Source organism: Puma concolor, chromosome D4, assembly GCF_028749965.1.
Source record: "Puma concolor isolate L17-30 chromosome D4, mPumCon1.1.hap2, whole genome shotgun sequence".
Lineage (NCBI taxonomy): Eukaryota > Metazoa > Chordata > Mammalia > Carnivora > Felidae > Puma > Puma concolor.
The window spans coordinates 10,804,919-10,832,409 of NC_141679.1; the positions used below are offsets into that span (position 1 = coordinate 10,804,919).

Genomic DNA, 27,491 nt, shown 5'->3' on the forward strand with positions numbered 1-27,491 from the left:
ATCGACTCTACACGCCCCAGGGTAGGCATTTGCTAACTACTGAATGGGATGCATATTTTGGAAGGCACTGTCTCCTTTTGTGCCACCGGGCGGACGGTGGTTTTCTAATCCTATAGCTTATGGAGCACAGGGAGAGAAGGGAAGCAGAAGGGGTGGTCTGTCTCCAGCCCTGTCCATAGACTTTTAAGACTAGATACTCCGACATGCCCCTGGGTGATCAGGCTTCTAAGAGGTGAAAGGATTTACAAGCCCTGGACCTGAGGCATCTCTTCCCTTGTGGGCAGGCCTCCCTGCAAGAAACTTAATCTGGACACTGGGTAACTGCCTTCCCATCAGCGGCCACTTCTTCAGTGTCAACATTAAGCAAGCAGCAAGATGCTGCTGCCTCCGTGTGTACGCAGATCACCCGGGGCACGTCTCATAAATGTCTTTGTTCCTGAGGAGTTCACTAATCAAAGCATCCCCGGGAAGCCTGCTGTATTAGAATTGGGAAATTCTTCTCAATGAATCAGTGGCTGAAAAAAAGCCGTTTTGTGGCTTCTCTCTGTCCCTCAGGGCTTTCCACTTTCCTATCCAGCCCCATTTTCTCAACACGTGAATGTTTCTACTCTTCAGAACGGGTGAATGGTAGAGTTTTTCCGCCAAGTCGGAGAGGTTGGACGGCAAACTTGAGTAAGGAGGGGTTTTTTGTGTGTGGGTTTTTGGCTTCGTATTCCAATCGAAATGTCAGAAACATACCCTTCCCCCTCAGCATCGAGGGCGGCAGCCAGTTCAGTAAAGAGAAGTCCGGTGAGGAAATGCTGCTGGCGGTACTCGGGAGTCAGATCAAACATGCTGGCAATCTTCTGGTCCTGGAAACTGGAGCAGGAGCTTGAGTTCTGCACAAATGCAAGGAGCAGTTCTTTGAGTCACAAGAATGGTCTGGGGCCTCTGGGTGGCTCAGTCGGTTAAGCGCCTGACTCTCGATTTGGGCTCAGGTCATGATCTCACGGTTCGTGAGTTCGAGCCCCGCGTCGGGCTCTGTGCTGACAGTGCAGAGCCTGCTTGGGAATCCCTGTCTCTCTCCCTCCCCTCCTCTCCCCTTCTCCCCCACCTCTCTCTCTGCCCACCCCCCCACCTCAGGTGCACACCGTCTCACGCTCTCGCTCTTTCTCTCTCAACACAAATAAATTAATTAAAAAAAATAAAAACAAACAAATGAACAAAATCGCAACAGCCAGCGTTTACGGAGCCATGCTGCCACGAGTCTTTGCAAGCATTGTCCAGTGCATTCCCCACCTGACGGATGAGGAAACGAAGCTGCCCGTAGAGTGGTCACTTTGCTTTTCCCTCCCACAAACAGGGAGCTGCCAATTGGGAAAGAGGAGAATAAAGCAGCCAGGGTCTCTCACGAAACGACCAATACTCCGTTCCCCACCCCAGATCGAAAGTGAAGATTCAAGTCCCAGGACACCATGTGGACAGGGAACCGGCAACGGAATCCAACGCTGTGGCTTCGAGCAGGCAATTCCGTTGAGACTTACAAGTCCCAGGCAATTCCCGCGCTCTCCAGGGGGCACACTTTCTACTGCACCAAGGGCATCTGACGTGTCCCTGGAAATCCTTTGCTGCCGGTGGGACTGGCCTGGCCACTGGCTGGGCTTACTAATTCCCCAGGGCGGTCAGAAGGGAAATGTGGCAGAAGACCCAGGGCAAAGTTAGCACATGGGGAATGGCTGCTGTAAGTCACGTCTCCCCCAGTTCATGATGAGATGGTGACGTTGTTAACAAGTGGCTCATAGCACTTGGCATAAATGGCTAAGTTTTCTTTTTTTTTTTAATTAGTAAGACCAACCTTCACCTTTGTTGTTGGCATCAAGGAATACCCAACAGAAATAGAACGCAATATTGAGAAATCTTGTCTGCTGCTCTGAGCCACTGATTTGTCACCAATAAATGGAATGTGATTGTGAAACGGTATTTTCTTAAAGTTTTTTTCTAGAGGGCACTAGTCCCTTGACAAATCTATGGAGGGGGGAAGAAAGGTTTTTAGTAGTTAAATCACTTTGGGAATCAGTGCTTATTAAATATTTTTCTTCTCCACCCCTTGGGTATTTATAACTTACAGCAACAAGTTACAGACTCGTGGGTAGCCGACCGCAAAACAAACAAACAAAACCAAAACCAAAAACCTGTTAATACAGGGTCTCTAAAACTTAATTGACTCTGGAGCTCTGTATTTGCATAATGCTCCTTAACATCTGGTTGACCCTGGGGCCCACTGAACCTTACCTGTGAGATACTGTTCCACAAAGAAAGATTGGCCATGTCAGTCAAAGCCTTGTCTCTAAATATGACACAGGTGTTATTTATTTATTTATTTTTGGCTGATAGAGAGTAAGACTCATTAGAAAATACACTCCCTATAAAAAGAATGCTTGATCAGTTTATGACAAGGTCTTCTTAGTGCTTTAAGAACTAAATTATTGGAGTCTGATTCAAGATGGACTCAACTTGTGCTGAACTCCATTTCATAAGAGTATCAACAGAAAATTCTAGGATAGCTCAAAGATGTAATACCCATGTCAAAAACCGCTATTTGATCATTATGGAAGTATATAAAGGAATATGCCATTTCATAAATCTTAGGGTTCTGGAGTTTAGGAAAAGGAAAGTGAGCAGAGAAGACGGTCAGCCTCAAGTGGAAAGACAATTAATGCCAGACAAAGGAAGCTATGTGACTTTTCTATGAATTTCTAGATTTCCGTAGTACGTACGAATTCCTCACTCTTCCTTATCCCAGCAGAGACCCTTGAGCCTAGGAAGGAACCAGTCACGTAGCTTGTAAATGATCAGTTACATGGTACAACTTTGGGTACCATATTTACGTGTCTCTGGATCGAGCAATCCGGTGTGAACAGCTCCATTTTTCTTTTCATTAACAAGACCAACCTTTATAGGAATAAATGACTAGTTCAATGAAATAGCTTGAGGAATTCTTTCAGGGATTACCTGGGAAGAGATGGAGAGGCAGGGGGATGCTGGCGCAGTATCGGCATTCATAAAGAAGAGGTTCAGGTTGAGGTAATGCTCGTGGCTGCAGAGGATTCTCAGAAACTCCAGCCTCATGGAAATGAGCATCGGAAGGTTGTTGAGCTTGGCCGACAGCTGGGAGGAAAAACAAAAACAGCAAAGATGGGTGTATGACAAGGTAAATGGAGTTGAAGTTGGCAGAGGCAAAAACCTCCCTTCTCTCCGGATTGAGACAGTCAACTTAATAAAAATTCATGGGACTTGGGTGCCGGGGTGGCTCAGTCGGTTAAGCGACCAACTTCGGCTCAGGTCACGATCTCGCGGTTCGTGAGTTTGAGCCCCGTGTCGGGCTCTGTGCTGATGGCTCAGAGCCTGAAGCCTGCTTCGGATTCTGTGTCTTCCTCCCTCTCTGCCCCTCCCCTGCTCATGCTCCCCTCTGCCAAAAGTAAATACACATTTAAAAAATTTAAAAAAATTAATGGGACAGTGCAACAGAGGGAAAGTTGTGTATCACAGGGAGGCCCATTGAGTTTTCATGCATACTCTTCCCCTTAATAATTCTAGCCTAGCAGCTGTCCAAAATGTGGATTCTTGACCTGACCCCCACACTTGTCAAATCTACAACACCGTGGCAAACCTGTGTTGCAAATAATCTGGATGTACGTCTTCTGTGTAACATAACATCATTCATTTCACAAAAAGGCCACTTTGTCTAAAGAACTAAATGAAAGGAGTTGACCCCATATGGGGCCGCACAAAACCCCTGGAATATGACTGGATGACTCTCATGCCACTACTGTTCTTTTGTAGTTTCTCATTAAAGGCCCCAATGGGGAGTTCTCAGACCCGTTCCCCACATAAAGGCATCCTATTATTGAAGAAAGGATGTAGCCCCTGCAAAAAAAAGCTGAGGAATTTGCCCCAAAGTAAGAGAGGAGGAAGTGGAGGAGAAAGAAGAAGCTGGGACGTTTCTGAGGAAGTCTTCCCTTAAACAGACAAACCATGAAAAGCACAGCTAATGAGGATCGTCAACAATACTGTCATAACACCGTATGGTGACAGGAGACCGCGCTTGTGGTGAGCACTGCCTAACGTATAGAATTGTTGGATCAATACGTTGTATACCTGAAACTAATATAACACTCCACGTTAATTTTATCTCAACCTAAAAAATTAAGATGAAAACAACACCAACGAGCCATGAAATAAGCAATGAAAAGCTGACACCAGGGACAATATGGAAGAGATCCCTTGCTTCCCTCAGGGAGAGGGACCAGTGAGGACCCAGACTCCATGGGCTGTGACTCAGAGGCAGCTTCTTTGAAGACAAAGTAGGGAAAGGATGGACCTGATAGACCTTGAGCCTCTCCATATGTATCACCATCAACACCCTCGGGCCCCCGCACGGGAAACCAAGCATCTCATCCGTGTGAACGGACATGCCTTCTCTTCTTGCACTTTCAGAGTGGTTTCATAAATGGTATCATTTAAGGAGCAACACATTTTCAACCATTTTAGGAGAAGCCATTGGGCGGTGGGTCATCCATTTTGCCTATAGGATCAATCAGCCTGTAGCTAGACATTTACCGGAAATAAAGGGATACCATTACGGATTACGTAAAAAATAAAGCATGACTTTTGTGTGAACAAAAGTTACCAGAACCTATACTCTTTGTCACCGTGTCTTGCTGGCTGACTTTGCACCCGTGGATTCACCAGTAAACTGGACTGATTAGAACTTGATCTTATGCCCCTCACTGGTCACTCACCAAGAGTTGTTGGGTCAAACTAGTCAGAGCTTGAAAGCATAAGATATTTGTCCTTGAAAGAAGCCCGCAGTATAGGTATCTTAAAAACCTCCCTTGAGATTTCATTAAAGACAGAAATTTCAAAAATAATTTTGGTGATATTTAGAAAAGAGCAAGGTGCCATTCCAGAAACATCTTCCCCAAAGGTCAGGACCCGCAGTGGTAGCCTCAGTGGCACTACCCAAGGATGGGTGTTAAGTTAGTGGCACATTGAAAGTGACATCAAGGGAGTGAAAAACTAGATTTGTCTATCGTTAGTGACTATTAATAAAAGGCTAAGATCATACCCATTGTCACAAGGTCTATAAATGGCAGAAAACGTGATAGGATGTTTGAATCAGGCTATGTAAAATGACAAAACCAGAGGACTTTGGAAGAATAAAAACTTGCCTCAGGTATGATGTTCATACTGTACCTACATAGCTGGGGTCAATGGAGTAAATCACCATTGACTGCGTCAGTGACCACTTTAGGCCTGAGGGCCACATTAATTGTACTAAGCAACACCCACAGATATCACTGGCAAACAGAGCACAGAGTGAAAATGTTAAAGCCTGGATAAATCTAATCCAACTCTGTCTTTTGGCCAATAAGGAAGCCACTCATGTAAAAGTTAAGCTCCCCAGATCACAGAGGAATTTAATGGCACCACTGGGATAAGAACACCGGCCTATAGATTCTGACTCGAAGGCTCTCTGGCAGCTGAGACAGAAAAGAGGAAGAAAAAGAGGGTAAATGAGAAGCACGCCTTACCTTAAAAGCGAAGGAAAAGACGGAAAAGAGAAAGAGAGAAGAAAGGAAAGCAAAAGAGAAAATCATAAAGTGCGTTTGCAGGGCGGGCAGACATCTCCTTTGGAGCGCCTCCTTTGCCTTCTGGTAATGAAAGCTGCCCACGTGTCACAGAGATTCTCTCTTTCACCAAACTCGAGTCAGGCTCCTCTGAGCTCTTTTGCAAATAGCCCTGCCCTTGGACATGTCGTAGAGAGCTCGATTTCAGCAAAGATCCTCCTGAGTCAGTTTAGCCAGAGTCTCCCAGCCTCAGTATCTGACCACCTTGATATCTCACTGACTTCCCCAACCCTCATCCCTCACCAGCCCCCTGGCCTGCCTTCACCCAGAATCCTGTCAGGTTGGTTTAGCCAGAATCCCCCTCACTCCTGATATTCCTGCTTATTAATTCCCCTCCCACTAATCCCCCTACTCTGCTCCCTGGCTCTAAATTCCCACTTTTCCTTATTGTATTTAGAGTTGAGCCCCATCTCCTGTACTGGAAAATCCCATTGCAATGGTCCCCACACTTATACAGATGGTCCTGAATAAAAGTCCGCCTTAGTGTTTCACAAGAGTCATGAAAAATTCTTTCTTAAACAGCAGCTAACCTCGGGTCTACCATGGTATTCTAGTATCTGCTTTGTATATGTCCAACTTTAAGTTTTGAAAAAAGGGATTAGCTTATATTTGCAAGTCATCCAGCGACCTGTTTTGAAAACCAGATTAATTTATATTGGCAATTCCTCGGATGACCCATAACCCTAAACATGGGGGTGGCAGAGAGGAATGGCGTCGTCCTTCACCCCTCCGTGCTGGTGGAACCTGGAACGGAAGATCCATGTAGGGTCAGGAGACCGGGCTGCACAAGATGTCGGTGCTCTGAGCATTTTGCGGTTTCCTAAGGATTCTCTTTTTACAGGCGGGTTTCCTTATTAGGAGTTCCTTCAGAAAAGTCATGGTCTGTTTTCGGGAGTTGGGGAAGATCCTTTTATATTGCAAATGAGGAAGTGAGCCCCAGAAAAGTTGAGTGAATTACTCAGCATCATGAAGAGATTAACCACAGAAAGCAAAGCCTGATAGAACAGAGTGATGAGTCCGCTGTAGCCTGGAGTCAGGCAAGACTGGGTTTACCAACCACGGTCTTTCCAACCAACAAGTTATACGACGCAGCTTTCTCATTTGCAAAATGTAGAGGACACCTTGCAAGGATTAAAGATACTAGTTCTATCAGATGCTCAGCACAGTGCCTGGTTCACAGGAAGAAGGCAGCCGTGGTGACGGTGCTGGTGCTGGTGGAAGGGGGTGGGTGGCGGTGGTGATGGGAGTCACGGGTGGCGACAGTGCTGGTGGGTAGTGGTCACAGTGGCAGTGACAGCGGTCGTGGTGGGTAGAGGAGGAATGCGGAAGGAAAGGAAAAGCCACAACAGCAACCACTTGCAGGACACCTGCTGGGACAATTTAGGGGGACAGCGAACAAAAGAAGAGTCCTCCTTAAACGTCTGAGGAGAGGGCTGTGGTAAGATGCTCCTGGGGCATGAGATATTTGCTTTGCGCTCAGTGAGGTCTGGGCTCTTTGGCAGATTCCATCAGGGTTCTTTAAAGTCTGAATTCCAGGGGCGCCTGGGTGGCTCAGTCGGTTGAGCGTCCGACTTCAGCTCAGGTCACGATCTCACGGTTCGTGAGTTCGACCCAGCGTCAGGCTCTGGGCTGATGGCTCAGAGCCTGGAGCCTGCTTCCGATTCTGTGTCTCCCTCTCTCTCTGCCCTCCCCCATTCATGCTCTGTCTCTCTCTGTCTCGAAAATAAACATTTAAAAAAAAATTAAAAAAAAATAAAGTCCGAATTCCACAGCCACATTTTAATGAATTACCCTTATATGTGAAAAGAGACCCCATGCTTTGAATTCTAGACCTGGTCTAAGAGCGAATGCCATGGTCACATGATTTCTGTTAAATGTTGCAGCGAAGAAGACCATAGCACCAACAGCCCTCGAGTCTCACACATGACCTTGTTGGCCCCTTCGGGTTGGCAAGTGCTCCAGGAGTCCGTGCGGACCAGTGTGTCTAGTGAAGCCTGGAAGACAAATGACCAGAAAGCCCACAATGCACGAGAGTCAAGCTGTCTAACCTGGCAAGGAGCATACCATGGCAGTGACCATAGCACTGGAGGAGAAGGAGACAGAAACAACACGGCTAGGTCTGTGGGACACTCACCTGGTTGCAATAGTGTTTGATGAGGTTAAATACGAAGCCACGATCCATGAGCGAAAGAAGGTCGTACAAGAAGAAAGCCAGGCTGATGTTCATCTTTTCTGCCTGCTCGTTTTCCTTAAAAACAAACCAACACGTGAATCATTTTGCGGTAAGCCCCGATCATGACCAACCGAGGGCCTGGTAGGGAGGCTGGGACACACAGGTCCTACCGTGTCCCTGGGGGAGACACTGACACTGGGCAAAGCTGGTGACCCGGCAAAATTGTGGCAAAATACAAGTTAGCCCTTAACGGGTGCCAGGAGTGTTGGGCTGAATCAAGCAATTCTTTATTCACTGTTAATATTTAGGTACATTTCCTTCGATTCCTTTTTTTCCCTACATGTGTATGTACACAACTGAGCTCAGTCTCTATAGACAATGTTGGGCCTTGCATTTTTTTCGTTCGACATTGTACCACGAACCTTTCCCTGCATTTTTAACATTTCTTCAAAACTAGTTTTTAATGGTTGTCTCGTATTTCTCCACGTGGCTCTGCCATAAATTATTTGATTCTTGTAACTCTTGTCTTGGTAAAACGAACTTGAAACATACCCACAATCTTCAGTGAGACAAGTTGTTAATTTATAAGGGTTGTCGAGAAAATCTCATCAGGATAAAGACTTGGTTTTTACCTCAGGAATGTTTTTTTTTTCCTCCAATTAGGCAACATTCCCAGCCCAAGAGAGGTCAGAGTTACACACGATAGAGTGACCTCTTGCATGAAATGAGACGAGGGCTTTTGTTGTGGTTACTTCTTGGTGCTCATATTTTTGACATCTTACAGCACTTCAGAGTAAGTGGGGATTCACTTTTTCACATTTACGACCTTTTATTCTCAGAATGAGAAATCAGCGTTCTCTGCCTCTAGTGAAAATGCGATTTGAAAATAGTTTCCTTTGGTTTTGATGGGCACGTTGCAAACTCAGGCCAAGCTGAGCAGACACTGGGATGGACAGAAACCTGACACAGAGGAGTTACCACAGTATCTTTGAGTGGTAAGTTCTCCGGCTCCAGCCATCCCGCACAGGGGCCACTCCTGGGCAGTTGACGTAACTGTCTGACTATTCTGGGCTTGGAATCATCAGTCCTGGCCTTGCTGCTGGCTGTGTGGCTTTTGGAAAATCTTTCAGTCTCACTGAGGCTCCTCGTCCGTGTCTGACAACACGGAGACTCCACTGCTGGGCTCAGAAAGTCTGCCGTGAGAAATAACCGAACGGAAATCTTCTCCTGAGCACTTCCTACTATATAAATCCTACTATATAAACGATAAAGGTATTAATGATGACCACTGCTGCCTCAAATTTTAGAGCTGCCTTCTAAAATTGTTCTACTTCCGGGGGCACCTGGGTGGCCTAGTTGGTTGAGAGTCCGACTTCGGCTCAGGTCATGGTCTTGCAGTTCGTGGGTTCGAGTCCCGCGTTGGGCTCTGTGCTAACAAACAGCTCAGAGCCTGGAGCCTGCCTCAGATTGTGTATCTCTCTCTCTCTCTATCCCCCGCTCCCCACCCTGCACGCATGTTTTGCCTCTCTCTGTCTCTCAAAAATAAACAAATGTTAAAAAAAAAAAAAAAAACTTTAGGGGCGCCTGGGTGGCGCAGTCGGTTAAGCGTCCGTCTTCAGCCAGGTCACCATCTCGCGGTCCGTGAGTTCGAGCCCCGTGTCAGGCTCTGGGCTGATGGCTCAGAGCCTGGAGCCTGTTTCCGATTCTGTGTCTCCCTCTCTCTCTGCCCCTTCCCCGTTCATGCTCTGTCTCTCTCTGTCCCAAAAATAAATAAACGTTGAAAAAAAAAAATTAAAAAAAAAAAAAACTTTAAAATTGTTCTACTTCGTTTTATTTATTTTTAAACTTTCTATTTTGGACTAATTCCAAATACAAAGAACTGCTATATGCTCTTTAACTGATTTATCAATACTTCACATTCTGGTATATTAGCTTTATCATTCTCTTCATATATATATGTTTTATATATATATATGTATATATATGTATATAGCTTTATCATTCTCTTCATATATATATGTTTTATATATATATGTATATATATGTATATAGCTTTATCATTCTCTTCATATATATATATTGTTATATATATATGTATATATACATACATACATATATGTATATATACATACATACATACATGTATACATACATACATACATATATGTATATATACATACATACATGTATATATACATACATACATATATGTATATATACATACATACATATATGTATATATACATATATATATATAAAACAATTTTTTTCAGCGTTCTTTGAGAGTAGGCTATAAAAATCATGCCCATTACGCCATAATACTTCAAGAGGTATTTTCTAAGAACTAGAATATTCTGCCCATATCTATTCCCCCAGTACCACTCCAGGGTCCCATCCAGTATAACTATACTGAGTTGTCATATTTAGTCACATTTAAATTACTGTCTTAAGATGATGCTTTTCCCTGCTGGTGAAAATACAAGATGCTCAAGGTAAAAGATTGAGAGAATAAAGAATAAAAGGCCCAGTTACCTTCTGAGGTTTCACTAGAAGGGCTGCAGTCTCCGAGGTGACCACATTCACAATAGTCGTTATGTCATCTTTGAAACGGTCGGAAAAGCGAGTCCTCCGAAAATTGTCGCGTTTGTCCATGTTATGTACATACTGGGCCATGCTTTTCACCTGCAGAGGGGGTGGGGGAAATGTCAACACAGAAACAGGTGACCTGCTTCTACGCTGTGGAAAAGGGGGAAGGACTCGAAGGAAGGCTCCTTAACGGTGGACTTTCCAACTCTTGATCTGCACTGGTGGTTGCCCAAGCAGACTCTGGACAAAAAATGCTCCTGGTGCACAGAAGGCTACCATGGTGGCAGGAGGTGGGAAGGATGTCCTCTTCTTGACCCCAAGTCAAGGGGCTTCCTTCTCGCAGCTCACCAAGCCAGGGAACTTCATTCTTTAGCTGCAATGCTAGAAGACTCCCCTGCTCTCAACTGCCTACGGGAAGGCAGACACAGATTGGGCTCCCGTGGCCACTCGGGATGATGGATCTCAACACATTACACAAGAGGAACTGTGTATGATACTGTCTTTGAGGTGAACTGAAGTCACCTCTGTCCCCAAAACTACAATAAGGAGAAGAAGGAAGAGATGATCCCCTTGGGTTTCAAGTTGAAACCGGGAGTAGAGTTTTCTAGAAACAATTCTATATTACGCTAGGCAGAAACTTAGCCACTATTTGGAATGGTGCCTCTAAGATAAGTTATGTTTTGAGTTCAATAAGGCTAGCTGGTTTTATACATCTTTTTTAAAAAATACTTAATCGTATACTTAAAAATGTGTATTAAGAATGTGTGTTCTGATAAAAACCTGTGTGTCTGCTGGTGATTGCCTGTATTATGATAGCACAATACCAGCACCACATCCACCACAATTTAAAATGAAGATCATGGGGCCCCTGAGTGGCTCAGTCGGCTGGGCGTCCGACGTCAGCTCAGGTCATGATCTCAGTTTGTGAGTTCGAGCCCCACATCGGGCTCTGTGCTGACAGCTCGGAGCCTGGAACCTGCTTCGGCTTCTGTGCCTCCCTCTCTCTCTGCCCCTCCCCTGCTCATGCTCTGTCTCTCTCTGTCTCAAAAGTAAATAAACATTAAAAAACATTTGTAAAAAATGACGATCATGATTTGTTTTTTGCACTTCTTCCCAAGGCCTGGAGATTCGTGGGTCAATACAGGCCCCCTTGACACCCCCAGAAGTCGTGTCTGGTCCTCGTTGGAAGTTGCTTAGGGCTAGTGGGGACATTCTGATGGGCAAGGCTGGGCGTTCTTACCCTAGGATGCCTACCCTCGGAGGTCATTTCTGTGAATGTGCCCAGGCTAGTCAGAGAGTCGCTGTGAAAAAGAAATGGCCCCGGGAGCTAACCGCCCACATCTGCCTGAAGATGACGCCCTGGGTCAGAGCTGGAAGAAGGGGGGACAAAGACAGTTGTATGGGAAAATGTGTTCCAGTCCCAAGGGCCACAGGGGAGGACTCTCAGGCACTACCAGCAGATTTCTGTTTCTAAGAATGCAGGACCAACAACTTTCATTAGCACCGAGACGAGCAGAGATAAAAAAACAAAGAGAAGGTAAAGTAAGAAGAGAATAAGAGACAGGCTGTGTGTGTTTTATGTTTTCAGATAATACCAGGGCCAGCTTGAGGAAGCCCTACAGACTTAAAATCCTAGAGCCCGGCGTAAGAACCATGGGTTCTCTTCCCTGCAGGGTCCTGCTTGGTTCAGGGCACACGGAGGTGTCTGTACCCCCAGAGTCTCACACACTTGGTGGGAGGGAGGACCAGAATGAGAGGTAGGCACTGGACCTCATTCTTGTCTGACAGCCGCGTCTCTCCCACTTTGCTCCTAACAAAGGACCTGGGAAGACAAGGCCTCTTTGTCTGAGCTGCCCGGATCCTGATTTTCTTCTGGCTAACTCACCCTGGGGCACCAGGCTTTTAGAACTCACTGCTATATCCGGCTCCTGCCTGCGGGGCTTGGCCACCCTACAACCGGTAAATAATTCTCACAATTCGTACTTTCAACTGATGGCCTCTTTCCAGACTGTAAGTAACTTGCCAGCTACTGTGTCCTTGGGCTCTGCACAGAACATCCACTGGAAACGCCAGTGGATGCTCGGTCTGTTATTTGCAGGTGGGGTAAGGCAGGAAAATACGATCCCCCATAGTGGTCTTCATGACCCATGCACAGCAGGGGTGCCTCTGAAGAACGCGCTGGTGCAAAACTTCATGTTGTGAGTAAACTAGGTCACCCACTGACCTGTGGGTCCCCAAAGTCTGGCCCAGCGGTTTCTCAAGGGTCACAGGGATTTGTTTATTAGCAAGCGTGAGACTGGCCCCAGGCTTGTGTTCAACACTCCACAGTGGCTGTTCGTTAGCGCTCGGGCATTGACGCAACTGAAGGGTGTTAAATGGCCCGCGTTGTTGGCCGAGTCTGAGGAGATGGTCCTTTCTTTCTCCTCAGGCTTCTTAGGAAAAAAAAACGGTTTTGGTTTTTAAATAGCTTCCTGAGCATCCATGAGGCAAATGCACACGCAATGCATGCTGGACTGGATGTCCTGTCTGAGTCTGGGATCCGTTTCCTTGCAAAGTTCTGGCAAAGTTTCCATTTGCCTCCACTCCGGCACCTACATCCATTGCTTGGTGTTCTGCGTCAGTCTCTGAACCTTGGCAAGCTGATCTCTACGGACTACGTCTCTCAGGCCTCCTTGTCCTTGGGCTTCTGCTTGGAGTTGGCTAATGGGAGGGGACCAGGAGGGAATCAGTGAGGGAGAGGACACGGAGGTCCTGTTATATGTCCACTCTGCTGACCTCATCGGGGCCGTGACAAGCTTCTGCTCGTGGGGACATTTCTGTAGGAATCCAGCTCCTGCCATGGTGACCCTCTGCTCTGTCTCAGCTTTGTCTTAAGTCCCAGTTGCACTGTTCCCGGCCCTTGATCCTTTAGAGACAGATAAAGACTCCTCCCTCCGTGCCTTGCCAACCCCATGTGCTCACACCTGGCCCAGTTGCTTTGATGAGTGCTTCCCTGTGAGGCCTTCTGAGAGATGCCAAAGCCGTCCTACTGGGACCCTGGCACACTTTGGTTACAACACCCAGAGCCCCGGGTAAGAGCAGCGTCTTGGGTGATCTGTCTGTGGACCAACCGCTTCCATTGGCTCAGATCGGCAGGAGATTTCTTCCCAACTCCCTCCTCTGTTTAGCATCAGGGACTCCTAGAGGGAAGGAGGGCTAGCAACTTTAGCTTCCACTTCCTCTCCCAGGGCCACAGAGTCCTAGTCAATAAATGTGCAAGATCAAAAGCAATTTTCACCTTTTCCATGGTTCTCTGGAACCGTGGCTCCCTGCAGTTCTCCATAGCTCCCTGCAGTTAAGGGCAGTAAAGGGGTACAGACGAAGCCTTTGGCTGACCCGCAGAGCCCTCCTTATGGCCACCACAGTTCCTGCAACCCCATCTATAGACTGGGGGTGAGAGCAAACTCTGGCCTCCAGGCTGTTCGAGGACTAAATGAGACAATGCTTAAAACGGTGCCCGGCGCATAGCTGGGAAGATGCACACTACATTTGGGATGGGATTATTTTTCCCTCCTCAGGGATGCCAGCAGTTACAGGATTACAGGAAGGACAGTCATTGTGACACCTTCCGAGAATACAGACGGAGCTCTAAGATGCCAGGTGGAGCCACTGGGCCCTCAAAAGGCTGAGTCCATTCTGGCCGGGCATGGGAGAAGCAGTGTATTCAAGGTGACTTCTGAGTATAAAAGTGTCGCATGTGATTAATACATTAGGCTAAGGAAGCATTTTGTAACTTTGAGCTTCCAAGGAGAGGCAAAGTGGCAAGAGGACTGACGTTGTACGAGAGCCCTTGAGTCTCTGGCCCTCGGGGGCTGAGCGCGCTGGGCAAACCCTGCTTCAGTCTTCGTGTCCTGTGTGTGCAATGGGGAGGACTCCCCAGGGTACTTCTCACACACAGGTCTTTACTGGGGTTTCAAGGACGTATTAAGGAGCCCTTAGGGCTGCTACTGGAACCCTGACATAGCAGAGTTTGAGAACCTCATCAGAGTTTTGGCTCTCCGGTCTCGCAATTGTGCTTATAATATGTAACTACTAAATAATATCTAAGAATGACTAGGTGACTTGTGTGTGTACATATGTGTGCGTGTGTATGCGTAAATGACGTGAGATATTTTTTAACGGGGATACCTTGGGACTTGGTTTGTTTGAGATTTCACAACATCAGATTTCGTTTTTGCTACCCGACTTTTCACGTACCATCTGATAGATGAATTCGGTTTAAGATTATCTGCATGAATTGTGTACAGATGGACGATGACCCGAGTGAATCTCCTTCACATGGAGAAACTTGACGGCGAGTGGGGTGAGTACAGGGACGTACAGGAATGGCATGTTGGTGTTGATGCTTCTCATGCCTCAAGAGGGTTTCAAGGCCAGTTCATTTGCTGCCAGAGCACAGAGCTCGTGTCTCAGGGCTGACGTTGCTACAAGACTTGGAGGCTGTGGCCGCCCACCTTAATGAACCTGGCTTTTAGAACGGGAAATTGTGGTGGGTACGAAGACCCTCGGCTCTGTCGACGCCTCGCGGGGCAGGGATGGTGTGGACTAGTGGATCTTCAGGGGTGCTCACAAGTCCCCCAGGGAGACAGGTTAATGTGCACTCCTGGGGTCCTCCTCTCCTTACCTCATTCAGTAGTCCTAGGGAGGGTCTCTAAAATCCGCTTCATTTTTACTAAACACGCCCCGGGAGATTCTGTTGTAAGAATTCCAGACTGTGCCTTCAAAAGATGCCTCTCTAGCAAACACCCTTCCCCAGCTAGGGGTCGGGACTCGGTGAAAAGCTCAAAGATTTGAATCCTGGATGTTTTTGTGGCACGGGCTGACTTCCTTTTAACCCGATTGCACATCTCTTCTCATTTCCTCCCCAGGATGACTTTTATTTTTGTTTCCTCTGACCCCTTGTTGTCTAATATCTATCCTATTATTCATTCCTGTTCCCTTTTCCTTAGGCTTGAACTTACATAGATAAACTAGAGCTCAGGGGGAAATCCTACCCTCTCTCTCTTAAAACAAAAATTACTGACTTAATGTCACAGCAGAAAGAACCCAGTGACTATAAAGCTAACTCTATCACTAAATCCTAATCCACTCCTAACCCTAATCCCAGAGATTGTCTGTATATACATTTTTATGTACAATTGACTCTTGAGCAACATGGGTTTGAACGGCGAGGGTCCGCTTACATGCGGATTTTTTTTTTTTTTGATAAGTACAGTACAGTCCTGTAAATGTATTTCCTCTTCTTCATGATTGCTTAACATTTTTTCTTTTCTCCAGCCTACTTCATTGTATGAATACAGTATATGACACACATAACGTATAAAACATGCACTGACTGTTTATGTTACTGGTAAGGCTTCCCGTCAACAGGAGGCTCTTAGTTAAGTCGTGGGGGGGAGTCAAAGTTATATCTGAATTTTCATCTTGGGGGGGATGGCGTTCCTCTCCCCTACAGTGTTCACGAGTCAGCTGTGGTTGGTATCTACGCTTGTAACCCTTTTTCATTTAACATCATATCAAAATTTATCTCCATTTATCAACATTGATAAAGCGGATATTCTTAGTTGCTTTCTTTTCCCTTCCAGTAATGATTCAAAAACTGGGTATTAGTATTGTTCTTTTCATGCGAAAATGAAGGACTACAGCTGTGCCTTCTGTCCTTCTAGTAGAGATCTGATAGAAGTTGGAGGGTAAACAGATTTGCAAGTTTCATTTTTTTTCTTTCCCTAATAAATATCAGTTGGTGCTTGTCTGGTACCAAGCAGTGTGCTGGGGCTACAGAGAGGATCATAAAGACAGACCCAAATCCTAGCAGTTGAATAAGCAAGACGGAAAGACAAATATAAATTGGGATGATTGCTGGAATGGAAATAAACAGGGTGTTTGAAGAACAGCAGAGAGGAAGACATATTACAGCATAAGCGGGTCAGAAAGGCCTCTCAAGGGTGGTGACGTTTAAGCTGAACCCCGAAGAGAAGAACCCAAAATGTGCGTGCCTGGGCGGGGGCAGGGGATGGGAGGTAGGGAGGGGAGGGAGAATCTGCGAAAGGCTTTGAGGCTGGAAAGGCCACGGCATCTTACAAGAACCAAACTGGGGGGCGCCTGGGTGGCGCAGTCGGTTAAGCGTCCGACTTCAGCCAGGTCACGATCTCGCTGTCCGTGAGTTCGAGCCCCGCGTCAGGCTCTGGGCTGATGGCTCAGAGCCTGGAGCCTGTTTCCGATTCTGTGTCTCCCTCTCTCTCTGCCCCTCCCCCATTCATGCTCTGTCTCTCTCTGTCCCAAAAATAAATAAACGTTGAAAAAAAAAAAAATTAAAAAAAAAAGAAAACAAGAACCAAACTGGGAACGACATGGCTGAATGAAGAGAGGAGGATAGTATGAGCCCAGGTGAGAGACGGAGGGAAACATAATCATATAAGGGCTTCATAAGCCACGATAAAATTTGTGCTTTATTTCTGGTATGCTGGAAATTGGTGAAGGGTTTTCAAGAGGAGGGCGACACGACCTGTTTAGAATCGGCAGCCCCCGTGCGAAATGACCCGGCCAGCACAAAAACGAACACGTGCAAGGAGAAAGGAATTGTAAGAAGCACCCGGCAGACGATGGCAGCTCAGCCAGGTGTGGGGCGGCGAGGATGGCAAGAAGCTACGGCGGGAGGGACATTCTCAAGGTGGCATTGGCAAGCATGGGTAGGAAGACGGGCAGAGGAGTGAGGCAGAGTTGGATTTTAGGGAACGATCCCATATTTTCAGCAGAAGCAACTCAGGGGAAAAAAACGTCAGTCCCCAACCTGGGCAACTGCGCTGCCTTTCTGCAACGTGTTTCTCACGCCCTACAGGGTAGACACACAAACACGCAAGGATCTCACCAGAAGCTCGAAGAAGAACCAGGCGTACTTGAAGACGGTTTCTCTCACCATCCCGGTACTGACCACCATCTGCAGGGCAAGCTCCTCGTGGAAATGCTGGACGAGAACCAGAGAAACCAGTCTGAGATGGCAAGGGCCTTCCACACTGACACCTCTTCTCTCTAGTGGCTTGTTAGCTACTGACGCACATGTCCTAGGTGTCCCAGACCACAGCTGGATGGCAAGGTCAGCGCTCGGGTAACCTGACACGGAGAATCTTCTAGGCAAGTGGGAGGAGGCTGGTGGTGGTAACATGGAAGAGGGCTAGGTCTGAAGGCATGGCCTTTGCCTGGGAGTGACCCTGCAGGTGGGGCTGAGACTGTTACTTTCCTCTCGGCTCCTGGGGCAAATTATCTGTGTGACCACGTGCAAGCCATTCCTCTCTTGGCTCTCAGTTTTCTCATCTATAAATCTGTTGGTTGGTGGCAATGGTGGTCAAACTGGAATGCGTGTGTGTGTGTGGAGGGATTGTTGAGACGCGAAGACTGCTGGGTCCGCCCTCAGGGTTTTGGATTTGGATTTGGATCTTGTAAGTCTGGGGCCAGACCTGAGAACTTGTATTTCTAACAGGTTCCCAGGTGACGCTGGTGCTGTTGGTCCAGGGACCTCAATTCGAGAACTGTTGCCTAGGTGGTATCTAAACTCTCTTCCAGGGGTGCCTGGGTGGCTCAGTCAGTTAAGCACCTGACTCTGGCTCAGGTCAGGATCTTGTGGTTCATGGGTTCAGGCCCTGCGTTGGGCTCTGCGCTGACAGCTCAGAGCTTGGGGCCTGCTTTGGATTCTATGTTTCCCTCTCTGCCCCTCCCCTGCTCTCTCTCTCTCTCAAAAATAAAATAAACATTAAAAAAATTAAGCTCTGTTCCAGATAAGACAATTCTTGTTTTTATAATCGCACTATGGCATTGTAGGAAACACGATGGATTGGGCTTATGAGCAGATCTTCTGCATTAAACAGCGGGGAACTCAGCATTTCTCAACTCCTATGTCCCAGGGTCAGATGCTGGAAGTTCTCAGCTTTGCTCTATGTCTACACTTCCTTTCGAGTTATCTAACTGCTCAACAGCAAACGTAGCAGGTGGTGACTGTGGCATCTTTGTACATTTCCCATTCCCTGGTTTATCTGACTACTTATTAACGCTTTGACAACAGCTTTGCTTGGGAGGAAGTTCAAGAATAAAGGTAAGGCCACCAATTCATCTCAGTTTTCCTGAGACTTGGTCTGGAAACAGAAAAGTCCTGCATCCCAGGGAACCCTTGGTCCTGGGCAAACAGAGATGGGTGGCCACCTTAACTAATGGCAAAAAATGGCATCTGCCTACTTTCGTTGGATTTCGCTAATCTGGTGATCATAAAACCGAACATAAATATAGATGAACTATTTTTTATTGTTCTGTGGGTGAGAGCTAAACTATTTGAGGGGTGCCTGGGTGGCTCAGTTGATTAAGCATCAGACTCTTGGTTTCAGCTCAGGTCTTGATCTCAGGGTCTTGAGTTTAAGCCCCACACTGGGCTCCATGCTGGGTGTGGTTGATGGGGGGGTGGGAGGGAGGGGAGGGTGGGTGATGGGTATTGAAGAGGGCACCTTTTGGGATGAGCACTGGGTATTGTATGAAAACCAATTTGACAATAAATTTCATATATTGAAAAATAAATAAAATAAAATAAAATAAAATAAAATAAAATAAAATAAAATAAGAAAACAACAACAACAAAAAAAACGATTTGAGCATCCTAATACCACATGCGAGGGTACCAGCAAAATGGCAGTTAAGTCTTCAATCCCTAAAACAAAAATTGATTATAGCGAAGGCTGCCCTTGACAAACCTTTACAGCACCCACCCTGAACAGTGTTCAAGGAACCCAATTTACTATCTCACGGACATTAACATTTGAGAGTTAGTAACCTAAAGGGAGACTCATGGAAAAACCCATGTGCAGATGGCTGGGTATTCTATTTATATCCTTAGCCGGTTAATGGTGATGGGTGCAAAATGCTTAGATGTTTCAGCTTGTCAGGAGGCCCCCCCCTTCATTCTTCCAGGTGAGTCAAATCTTTATAATCTTAACACACAGAAAGAAGGCATTTGTCTGCTGTTAGGAGACTGCCAGGAAGCTCACCCCCTTGAGAGCGCCAGGAGGCGGAAGGTTAATGAAGCAGGTGGTCTAAGTGTGCCTATGATGTAAGTTGGCTACGCCCGGATCTTGCCCCCGTAGGAAAGACACGCTCCGCTAGCTTCAAAGGTAACCTCTGGAAAATAGGTCAGTTTGACTGCCAGAGTCTTATGGCAAGAAGAGATTAGAGGATAAGCTGCTTCTTAAAGTAATTTATGTTGCTTACCAGGCAACATTATTACAAGAACACCTTGCTCCTGACGTTACAGGAGACAGCCAAGCAGCTAAATCCTTTTTTGCTGAGCTACCAAAGAAACACTGTCTCAGCTGCCCTCTGAAATGAAAAGATTGGCTTCTGGTCATTGAAACCAGCAGGAACAAAGTCAAAAGAAGGCAAGTGCAAAACCAAACGCGATGGCCTGCCTTAAGGAAGCCTGGCTGCGGGCAAACCATGGCTTTTAAAAAGAGGGACTTTGTAACCAGTCACTGCAAAGCCCCAAGCTAAGTTTCAGAGTAGGTGCAAAAGTTATTGTCAGCACCTGGCCCCATCTTTTTTCACTTCTTTGGAAAGTAACTCCTGGTACCTCTCCCCAGACATAGGGTGCCTGGACTACTGAAAAGTCTGCACCCCCAGGCGCAGGCAGCACCCCCACCCCGCCACACTTGATCTTTCCCTCACTTGGTCCAAAGTGAGCTGAGCTGAGGCTCCTTCCCTCCTTGCATGTTTCATAAACATTCCCCGTGGCGTCAGCTGTTGCAAACGGCTTACTGTGTTATCCTTCCAATCAGCATACTTAGATTTTAATAAGGGTCTTGAAAGACACTCAAGGGCTTAAGTAAGTACCATAAAGGAGCAATTCTTGGGTGCCTGGCAGAGGAGAAATCCTAAGAAAGACACCCCCACCCCTTAGACCACACAGGCCGTGACTGGGGCGGGAGAATTTTTTTTTTATACAGGATGTTCTGGCGAGCAGTTTGTAAAGTCTCTGAACTCATAAGTAAAGCTGATTAGAATGAATTAAGTTTATTCGTTATTTGAGAGAGACAGAGACAGTATGAGTGGGGGAGACGGTAGAGAGCGAGGAAGAGAAAGAATCCCAGGCAGGCTCCATGCTGTAGGCTCAGAGCCTGAAGCGGGGCTTCATTTCATGAACCGTGAGATCATGACCTGAGCCAAAATCAAGAGTCGGTGCTCAACTGACTGAGCCACCCAGGCACTCCCGATTACGAAGAGTTTTGGGGCACCTGGGTGGCTCAGTCGTTTAAGCGTCTGACTCTGGCTCAGTTCATGATCTCGCAGTGTGTGAGTTCAAGTCCCACGTTGGGCTCTGTGCTGACAGCTCGGAGCCTGGAGCCTGCTTCCGATTCTGTGTCTCTCTCTCTCTGCCCTTCCCTTTGCTTGTGCTCTGTGTCTCTCTCTCTCTCTCGAAATTAAATAAATAGACATTAAAAAGATTTTTAAAAACGAATGAATTTTGAGGAAGCATTTCCTGTCACTTGATCCAGTATTGAAATAACTGATACCTAATTATTGCCATTCACTTTTGTTGAGAACGAACTGTCCTCGGCTTACCTGCTACTGAAAAAGAAACTAATGCAGTGCTTCTAAAACCGTGTCTCTGGATGAGCGTCACCTGGGAACTTGTTAGAAATGCAAATTCTTGGGCTCCACTTCAGATCTATTGGATCAGAAACTCTGGGAGTAGGGTGCGGCCATCAGTTTTAACAAACCCTCCGGCAGGGCACCTGAGTGGCTCAGCGTATTGAGGGTCTGACTTCGGCTCAGGTCATGATCTCGCAGTTCGTGAGTTAGAGCCCCGCATCGGGCTCTGTGCTGACAGCTCAGAGCCTGAACCCTGTCTCTTTGCCCCTCCCCTGCTTGCGCTCTAACCAACCCCCTCCCCCCCCCAAAATAAATAAACATAAAAAAAAAACCTCCAGGTACTTCAGAATGCATGGAAATTTGGAGAACCACTCACTGAATAGGAAACCAATTGGTCAAAAAATGGAGGATGAGGGACAGAGCTACAAAAGTGTGTGTGTGTCAGGAGGGTGAGAACGAGGGAGGAGAGCACTTTGATGGTGTCTATTATAAATCATAGTGAGAGGACACGGGCAGATCGTACTCACACTGCCCGGCTGTGTACCTTTTTGCTGGCTGGCCTTGGGGCTGTGGTCGAACTGGGAACATCGTTGTTGCCAGAGCCATAGTAAGACATTCGGATGCAGTTACGATCAGCAATCTGAAAAACACAAACCATGATGTATCTGTCCACTGACACTGGTTCACTGCACAGATGAGCCTGCGGTCTGGGAATCACAACCTCAGAACTCATTTCCAATACATTTCTGCCTTTTTTTTCTCTGGCTACAAAGGAAAGACAATTGCCATAAATATAAAACAGAGCAAAGAATGTGTTTTATTGCTCCTGAGATAATCACTGTTAGCAGTTTAGTGTGTAGAGTGACCCATAGTTAAAACCTCATTAAGAACACGGGCTGCCAGGGGCGCCTGGGTGGCGCAGTTGGTTAAGCGTCCGACTTCAGCCAGGTCACGATCTCGCGGTCTGTGAGTTCGAGCCCCGCATCAGGCTCTGAGCTGATGGCTCAGAGCCTGGAGCCTGTTTCCGATTCTGTGTCTCCCTCTCTCTCTGCCCCTCCCCCGTTCATGCTCTGTCTCTCTCTGTCCCAAAAAATAAATAAACGTTGAGAAAAAAAAAATAAAAAAAAAAAAAACACGGGCTGCCGAAGTCCCTTCCATGTTGTGACTTGGGAGGGCGTGAAAAATAAAGTGTGGGAACAGCGCCTCTCTGTGGGCTAGTATGGTACTGTCGTGGGCTCTTACAACACTGTATTTTAAAAATTGTCAAAAACCACTGTGGACAAAACGTTCTCCCCTTGCTACAACACGATTAGAAAATTCTTAACCCAATCCACATAGAAATTTAATAATTTCATTTTTATTAAGGACACCAGAAAGATCAAGGCTGTCCTTGATAGCTGCAGGCTATTTCCCAGCCCTTCCCCCCAGGGGCCATCAGAAAATGCTAATGCTTAAAGGGACCTTAAATATGAGGTTGGACCATGGTGTGCTGGCAAAGGTAACAACCGGCTTCTGAGGGGGAGGAGCTGGTGTGCAGCATTTGCCTATTTCTGTGCTGTAAATGCTTTCATCGTGGCAGATTTCGGGTTAACATAACGTCACTGAACAGAGCGTTGGGAAGAGATGTGTCCTAGCAAATCATTCTGTTGTATATCCTCCATACAAATACAATAGACACAAATGACCTCAAGAACACAGATAAGAGTAAAACGTCGTAAAATAGCGAGGAAGGGCGTTTGAATACCACCTTTCTAAAGTGGAATAATTTTGGATTTATGGACAAGTTGCAAAGGTAGTACAGAGTTCTTGTGTACCCTTCTTTGCCCAGTTCCTCTCGATGTTAGTATCTTACATAACTATGATACCTTTGTCAAAACTGAGAAATTAACATGGGCTCATGACTAGCAACTAAACCACAGATTCAGATTTTACCAGTCTTTCCGCTAATGTAGAGTTTCAGTTTTAACATGCATTCCAAGATGCCATATTACATTTAGATTATTTTTTAGTTAATACAGCTTATTTAATTGTTAGTTTATATAATTCCATTTTTGACAGTGTCTGTGGTTAACATCTGGCTCAGAACATTTCAGAAATTTGACCAATCAGCTCTCAGAAGCCGTGGGTTGATTCTGGAAGTCAAAAAAGGTAGAATAGAAACAATTTCATATGGTACACACTCTAGATTGTTAGAATCTTTGGTAGTGGATCTCTAGGTAGTTCTTAAATTCATCCATGGTTCAGAAACTCCACAGAGACGAGGAAAAGGAGGCCCAGGGCAGGATCAGACTTGCCCCTGACCCCTCAGCTGGGGGGGTGATAGAGTCGAGACCCAATTCTGGTCTCCAAATCATTCTTCTCACAACACACTGTCTCCAGTGGGCGGATTTTGTAAGAGAAATTATGTCAACACCTAGGAGTTTGATTTGTCATAATCAGAGGAAATGAAATTACTCTAAAAGCTTATCCATAGATCCATAGATAACTGGGGAAAAAAATTCAGATGGCAGCTTTATGGAAAAACAAACAACAATACTGAATTATACACTCAGGAGTGTGAATTTCATGATTCTATCACAATTTTGAAAAAAATGTTCAGGTGAGACACATTCTACAAAATATCTGACCAGGACTCCTCAAAAGTGTCAAGGTCATCAAAACCAAGGGAAGTCTACAAAATTGTCCCAGCCAAGAGGTGACCGAGGAGACAGGACTACAAAATATACTGTGGTATCCCAGATGGGATCCTGGAACAGAAAAGTGGCATTAGGGAAAAACGGATGAAATCGGAATAAGATATGAAACTTTAGTTAATAAAAATAATAATGGATCAACAATAGTTAATTGTGACAAATGTACCATCCTAATGTAAAATGTTAATAAAAGAGAGACTAGGTAAGGAGTATACAAAAGCTTTCTATACTATATTCACAACAATTCTATAAATTTTCGAGTGTTACAAAATAAAAAATTGGGCCAAGAAAAAGCAAAGAATTCATGGTGGGAAAACAGGATAGCCCAAGTCATCAACCCTCTCAGGATCTTGGTTTTTGTTTATAAAACCTGGCTTCGCTCTTTGGAACTATTATATGGGGAAATCAACTTATGGATGTGAATGAATATTTAAAAACAACAATGGCAACAACACCATTCTAGTCATCTGAAAAGCAATCAAAGTTACATTTGCTTCTTTGCAAACAGAATCCATGGACCCCATGCGGCTCAATCAGCTATCCCCTAAAGATTTCCCACCAGTGGCAACTAACTGAGCAGATCTTCAAATGCCAGGCTTGCCTCTGCCCGTTGGCAGAATGGTCTCGATCACTTCCAAAGCCGAAGCCCTGAGAGCATCGGGCCAGCAGAGCAGGGGCAACGGTCCCGGTCGATTTCGTGCCGTTTTGCCAAGTTTCGGTGAAAAATGAAAAGAGCTCGCGTCACCTTTCAGGGTTTGACACCTTCCCTACCTTTGACGACATGATGTTCTTTACCTCCTCGTCTGCTGCACAGTGTGGCCCCGCGAGGTCTGGATTACTACTGCTCATCACCCGTGCCTGCAGCAGCTTTGAACTCACGGCGGCAGCCGACGTGCGTCCAAAGGTGTGGTAGCGAGGGTCAGGGAGGCCAGTGGGGGCGCCTGCACCCCGCCAGGTACCGACATGTCAACAGAAAGGGGATCAGAGTCACTTACTGTGCTTGAAAGGGGAAGGGAGGGAGTGGAACGAAAACCTACCCGATTAGATCTTGGAATTAGGGTCTTATATCAAATGCTGGGGGAGGTCCAAGGGGCAGTTGATAAGGTGGGAGGCAGCAGGGAGCTGGGAACACACACCTCATCCAAAGGCAGAGGCGGCTACTGAGCCAACCCCATGGCTACTGGAGCTTCTGATGGTTCTAGACAAGCAAGAAATGTGGACTTCTAAACTTATTAATATTTACATTAAGACAGCTTTAAAAGTCCCGCGAGGTGTTCTGAGATCTGAGAATTCAAGGAATCCTCTGAGCCTCATATCAGTTTTCACCGTGATGTGTACGTCTTCAAAAGTGATTATGTGAGTCTATGAGATATTACCAGTTCTGTAAAAACTCAATCGAGGGGCACCTGGGTGGCTCAGGGAGTTAAGCGTCCGACTTCGGTGTAGGTCAAGATCTCATGGTTTGCGAGTTCGAGCCCTGCATCGGGCTCTCTGCTGTCAGCTCAGAGCCTGCTTCGGATTCTGTCTCCCTCTCTCTCTCTGCGCCTACCCTGCTCACTCTCTCTCTTTCTCAAAAATAAATAGACATTAAAAAAAAAACTTACACAAAAAACCTCAGTCGAGATTACAGGTTTACTTGCAATGAGGCTGCGTGGACTAATAAAAACGGCAAGTTTCTTTGCTAGGTAGGACCTGGAGGTTTGTAAACTTGGTAATGCTACTTTTCATATCCTGCTGACTAGAAGCACGGGGCGATTCTTACCTCTGTAACTAATTGGGAAGACTGGAGAAAGGCACCGTTGTTATTTCAAAAGTTTAGTTTGGGGGAAATGAGGACAGGGATTTCTTTTCTTCATAATGAGACGTTTAGGAAGCAGTGCTCACCACGACAGTCAGACATGTGTTGTGTCCCTGGTCATTATCATCCTAGCGTCCTACATTCCTGTTGTCATTGAGCCATCTTTGAAAAGAAAAGATCCTTGCCTGCATCAGAAATGACCCACCGGGTAAAGACCAGTGAGAGTCATCCCACCGGCAGAAAAAAAGAAGTGCCTACGGTATACAAAGAGGGAGCGAGGCAGGGAGGAAGAGGGAAAGCTCTAGAAATAAACTTCTCAATTCAGCATTCACGTTCCGTTTTGTATCACTGATACAAAAATAAGTGACAAATGAACAAAATGGGTTTTACCTGGAAAAAAAGTTTCCGTGGAAGAGGTGATGTTGGGCATTTTCTTATATTTTTAATTACGTGGTGGTGGGGTGGGGGTGGGGAGGGGCCTGCCCACCAGATGCCCACACCGGGGGCAACGCTACCTGACTTGGGCGAGTCCCTGGGCGGCTCCGGCAGGCGGAAGACGTAGTGCACGTACGAGGCCAGCAAGCAGTTCCTCCCGTGCTGGTCCTTGGCCAGGTCCTTGCTGTTGTGCAGACTGTTGGCGATGGCCACGACGGACTCAAAGGCAAACTGGGAGAAGTTGGCTGAGGAACCGAGAGAAAAACGGGTGGCCTCATCATCAGTCGTTAATGAATCCAGGTGGAATGTTCTCTAGGGCTGGGTCCTCAATGGATCAGAGGCAGAATGTTCTCCGGGGCTGTGCCAAGGAGTCCTCGCTGCCGACCAGCCGAACCAGGCAGGTCACCATGCGGGCCGGGGCAGAGTGAGCGGTTTTAGGGCCACCCTCCGCCCCGGCTGTGCTTACTGGGAACGACTTGCACATTTCCTTCTCCATCTCCCCCTGTGGCCAGGACTTGAGACGGGGTCTACTGTGGCTCTTCACAACAAAGACTTGAGACCGTCTAGACCCCCTTCCCCCTCTCAACCGTGCTGTGACCTGGTGTTACTCAGCGGGACCCCCACTGACATGAGCACTATCACCCGGGAGCCAGTTAGACATGCAGACTCTCGGGCCCCGCCCCGGACCTCCGGAGTCAGAATCCGCATTTAACAAGATGCCCAGGTGATTCTCAGGTGCGCTCGGGTCTGAGATGTGCTGTTGCAGCACGCACATTCTTGGGGCCACAGACTGAACTAAAAAGGGAGATGTGGGGCGCCTGGGGGGCTCAGTCGGTTGAGCGTCCGACTTCGGCTCAGGTCAGGATCTCGCGGCCCGTGGGTTCGAGCCCCGCGTCGGGCTCTGTGCTGACAGCTCAGAGCTTGGAGCCTATTTCGGATTCTGTGTCTCTCTCTTTCTCTGACCCTCCCCTGCTCATGCTCTCTCTCTCTCTCTGTCTCAAAAATAAATAAACGTAAAAAAATTTTTTTTTTAATAAAAATAAAAAAATAAATAAAAAGGGAGATGTGTCGTGCTGTCCTCCGTAGTGGACCCGCCCAAATGATTGATGACTGTGTACAGTCTTGTTCAGGAGCCCCAAGCCCTCCACGGTTTGGCCCCACCCTAGGTATCCAGTCTTGTACCTTTTCTGCTCAAATTCAACTCCCTTTAAAATGAGGTAGCTGTTCAGTCCCCACCGTGTGTCTTGCTCTGTCTCAGCTCTGCCATTTTTCTCATGCTGTTGTCCTCACCTGGAAAGTGCTCTCTGCTCGCACCGGCAAAATCCCAGCAGCCCTTCAATGATGGGCACAATCCCCCCTCCTCCACGAAGGCTCTGACACCACCCAGTACAGGGTTTCAGTGACACCGACACATAAAGTTCTTTGGCCGTTCCTGGGGGAACTCTGTCTCTCTGAGGAGGCATCCAGCCTCCCGG

At 46.7% G+C, this 27,491-nt stretch overlaps 1 protein-coding gene across 7 annotated transcripts in view; it reads right to left on the reverse strand.

Moving 5' to 3' along the window:
• DOCK8 (dedicator of cytokinesis 8) overlaps positions 1-27,491 on the reverse strand; it is a 228,720-nt gene that overhangs the window by 53,317 nt on the left and 147,912 nt on the right. For 6 of the 7 annotated variants that reach the window (XM_086684950.1, XM_086684952.1, XM_086684953.1 and 3 more), the window contains 8 exons: positions 26,097-26,261; positions 24,555-24,724; positions 21,635-21,730; positions 17,336-17,431; positions 10,375-10,524; positions 7,804-7,917; positions 2,992-3,147; positions 739-878 (listed from right to left, as the gene is read on the reverse strand). In XM_086684950.1, coding sequence (XP_086541076.1) covers positions 739-878; positions 2,992-3,147; positions 7,804-7,917; positions 10,375-10,524; positions 17,336-17,431; positions 21,635-21,730; positions 24,555-24,724; positions 26,097-26,261 — 1,087 coding nt within the window. The remainder of the gene's footprint in view (positions 1-738; positions 879-2,991; positions 3,148-7,803; positions 7,918-10,374; positions 10,525-17,335; positions 17,432-21,634; positions 21,731-24,554; positions 24,725-26,096; positions 26,262-27,491) is intronic. The other variant, XM_086684951.1, reaches the window with a different exon arrangement.